General features: G+C 43.9%; 1 protein-coding gene across 1 annotated transcript in view; it reads left to right on the top strand.

The window, feature by feature from the left end:
• The window catches only part of fam20b (family with sequence similarity 20 member B), a 35,925-nt gene that overhangs the window by 1,997 nt on the left and 30,176 nt on the right, over positions 1-3,752 (top strand). Inside the window, exons 2-5 of the mRNA XM_015392992.1 lie at positions 1,693-1,986; positions 2,132-2,379; positions 2,449-2,535; positions 2,611-2,720. Coding sequence (XP_015248478.1) covers positions 1,858-1,986; positions 2,132-2,379; positions 2,449-2,535; positions 2,611-2,720 — 574 coding nt within the window. The 5' untranslated portion in view covers positions 1,693-1,857. The remainder of the gene's footprint in view (positions 1-1,692; positions 1,987-2,131; positions 2,380-2,448; positions 2,536-2,610; positions 2,721-3,752) is intronic.

Below are 3,752 nucleotides of genomic sequence, written 5' to 3'. Positions count from 1 at the left end.
ATCAAAAAAGTACTCCAGAGTGTTGTTCAGCATGGGGGTGAGTAGAAAATGAAGGCTAATCATGTTTTGGGTGTACTATTCCTTTAAATGAAGTTTCTGTAAATTCTTTGCAAAGTAGTTCCTACTAAATTGTAATATTCTAGTTTCAAAAGAAAATGAACTTATATTACTTTTAAAACTAGGATTTATATCTATTCGTCCCCTCTGGAAGTTGATATTAATGCAGGTAAATCTGTGAAACCTGCTTGTAAAAAGATTAAAAATATAACTAACTGTTTGCAGGTAGGGGAATCCCACACTGGTAGATCAGCCCAAGAAGTGCATTGGTGGACAAAATAAATCCAGATTTTCTCTATTGATAAAACTGATTAATTACCCAGTTCTACCTCTGATCCTTCAGATTGACCCCCAGATTCCAAATCGTCCGTCAGCGCTCGTCCCCGCTCACGAAGACCTCAATCGCAGCCTAACAAAAGCCTTGTAATAGGTTGGTTTTCTAGCTTCAACATGCATGTTTTCTAAGCCATATAAAGGCTTTTATAAAAGCCTGGAACTCGGCGCTAATCCAAACATTTTGAATTTAAAAGCTTCCTGGATGAGAAGCGAAACGTCTCCAAACATGGAAACAAAGTCCAGTGGATTATTTTCTAACTTTGACTCTTTGGAATATTTAATGCATATAAAATGAAAATACATTTTTTTTTCTGTAATTCAAATGTTTATTTATTTAAAAATGTTAATATACCAGAATTATATATTTTTAAATAAAAAAAAAATAAAGGAAAAAAAATCGATAGGCGCTGCTCTTAGTTTACATTATCTCGCCTGAGCAGAATATCATACATGTATTGCTGCATCCATTTTATGGCTTTTAGAAAACTTTCTTTTCTTTCCTCAGCGGCTCTTCTGCTAATTTACAATAAAGTCCAGATTTGTTGGAAATGAATAAAGTTTTGGGGCTTTTCATGTCATTGGAGTATCAAGCAATGACATCACAGGTAGATGTTTTCCTGGAGTCTTGCAGGTGAAAATGTACTGTGTGTGTAAAGGAGTAATAAATGTAATGTGGTGCAGGTAGGGTGGAGGGACAGCTGTGTGCTGCATCACTTCTCTCAGACTGTTTTAGTTTTGCAGGCTCAGTGTTTTTCCTGCTCTGAATGTCACACTGTATCATCATGTGTATTGAAGCATATGCTGCTTCTTAACCTCTTTATGCTGCTGAGCGTTAATGGAAGTTTGCACTCATTCACCGTGATGAGCTATTGTCAGCTGAGATAAAAACCTGGATGCTCCCTCTGTGGCCTAGAGGAGGATGTCCTTTATTTCAGGAGAGCATTAGGGATGTTTGCCATCAGACTGCAGGTCAGGTTTTTGACTCCGTCTCCCGGAAACAATGATAGATTTTTTATTTTTATTGCAGCTGACTACAGGGTTTAGCTTAGAGCTGAAGGGCTTCCATAGCAGTCCCTCCTGTTTTATCTGCTCTCCACTTTTAGGTCCTGTGTTTTTTTTGGAAACGGGGTTATACGCTGTGCAGGCTTTCGCCGAGCTGCAGAACTGGGTCGTCATCTGCCCCTAGGAGGGGAAGTGGACCATCGGGGCAGCAAATCAATCTCTTTCTCAACGCATCACCAGCAGCACAGCTGTCCTGGTTCCGTCCCTCCTCTCATTTTTTCCCTCATCCCCTCCTAGGTAAGACGGGGAAAGGCAGCGGATCTCTCGTCTCTTGGAAGGTTTCCTCCTCCAGGGTGTGCTTGGCTGGTGGGAGACGGTCACTTACAGGAGCCATGCATCAGCGGTGAGGGGGGGACCACTGCGAGGGACCAACGCGGCGTGCGGGGGGCGGGTGGCGCGGAGATGAAGCTCAAACAGCGCGTGGTGGTGCTGTGTGCCGTGCTCCTCCTGCTGGGCCTGGCCAAGATCTTCCTGCTAGATGGAGGCGAGGGCTCTGCAGCCAGCCGCCGGGACCTGCGGGCGTTTCGTAAGGTCAGCATCTGGATGGAGCTTTAACTACTGACAGAGAGAAAGATCAGGATTTCCCTCCTGCTGTTTACATGAAGCATCTTCAACATACCATCTTTACATTATTAACGATAGTTTTCTATTGTCTGTTGCATGATAATCCTCGCAGATGGAGTCGGGTCTCTCTCTGCCTCGGGGAGCTCGCCTCACGCACACTCTCCAGTCTCCGTGGGAGATAGCGAGTCAGTGGGTGGGCCCCAGAGAGGTGTACCCGGAGGAGACCCCTGAGCTGGCTGCTGTGCTGACCTCGCTGAGCACAGCCAGGATAGAGCGCGCCGATGTGGGCTATAAGGGCACTCAGCTCAAAGCCTTGCTGGTGCTGGACGGAGCTCAGAAAGTGGTCTTTAAACCCAAGAGGTCAGACGGAGTCAGACATTCAGTTACAAATGTTCTTGTTCAGGTTCTTACGCTGTTTTTCCTGCTCAGATACAACAGAGATTATGTGGTTGAAGGAGAGCCATACGCAGGATACGACAGACACAATGCAGAGGTGGCTGCTTTTCACCTGGACAGGTGAGTGAGCATCACTGCTGGGCTTTATTCACACTCATTCATCTGTAATCCTTGCATATTTCCTTCCTGTTTCAGGATCCTTGGGTTCAGGAGGGCGCCTCTAGTGGTCGGTCGCTACGTCAACCTGCGTACAGAGATCAAACCCGTGGCCACCGATCAGCTGCTCAGCACTTTCCTCATGCAGGGTGAGTTTGTGCCCTTCCAACCGCCCTTTTCCTTTCACTCCACATGCAAATTTCTTGTAAGAGGTTTTCTGTTTTCTCTCCTCTGAGTCATCGTGGTTAACATGTGGGATAAAAGACCTTTCTGTTTCTGTGTCCAGCTTTGCTCTCGTTCTGATTCAGTTTGAACTTCCTGACAGTCAAATAAACCCTCCGTCCGTCGTCTTTCTGGCTCCGTCACACTGGACAAACAGCCGGGATAAAACGGCTGGTTTCATTTCCCTAAAAACATGATAAAGGCGTCACACTGGACAAGTGTGTTATCACGTTTTCTGGGAAAAGGTGATAAACGGCGTGAGGCGCCTTTTATTGCCTTAATCCTTATTTTAAAAATCAGCTTGAGACGGTCTCATTAAAATTTCAAAATATTTAGTATTTTTACACATTTCAAACTATTAGTTTGTAAAATTTAAAAGCTTTACTGTTGAATTTAAGCATTATACTTTGAGCATTTTGTCAGACTAAATTTACGGGTTCAGTTTCATCCTCATTAAAGGAAAAGTTCGGTCAGTAAGGAATAACCAATGGATACTTTTGTGGTAATTTAATGAATTTAGTGTTAATAAGTAAAGAAATAAAAGCAATAATTTTCGTTGCGATCATTAAGTTTGTGAGCAGCCATTTTTGCCCAAATATAGTAACTAGAAGTATAAAAAATAATAATTTTGTGTCGATCTGATGCATCGACATGTCTCCAAGAGTATCCATTCATGTTTTTTTTTTTTTTTTCCTCCGGTCTTTTTATCCATTCGCTCCTGGACGTAATCCTGACTCCCGTGCTGCAGTGGCGCTAAACCTATTTTTCCCTCCTACCTCGCTTCCTTTTCCCTACCCTCTTTCTGCTTGCACACTAGAGACTGACACGGGAGTGGATTTTCACTCCTGTCCCGTCCCACTCCCACAGAAAAAAATTGTGTCCCGTCCCGATCCCGGGCCAGAGTAGAAATCTAAATCCTGTCCCGTCCCACTCCTGGTGAAATTACTCCCACTCCCATT

The sequence above is a fragment of the Cyprinodon variegatus genome, unplaced genomic scaffold (genome assembly GCF_000732505.1).
Source record: "Cyprinodon variegatus isolate N-32 unplaced genomic scaffold, C_variegatus-1.0 Scaffold618, whole genome shotgun sequence".
NCBI lineage: Eukaryota > Metazoa > Chordata > Actinopteri > Cyprinodontiformes > Cyprinodontidae > Cyprinodon > Cyprinodon variegatus.
Note: the sequence above shows the minus strand (reverse complement) of the source record. Positions and strands in the feature narration are given on the sequence as shown.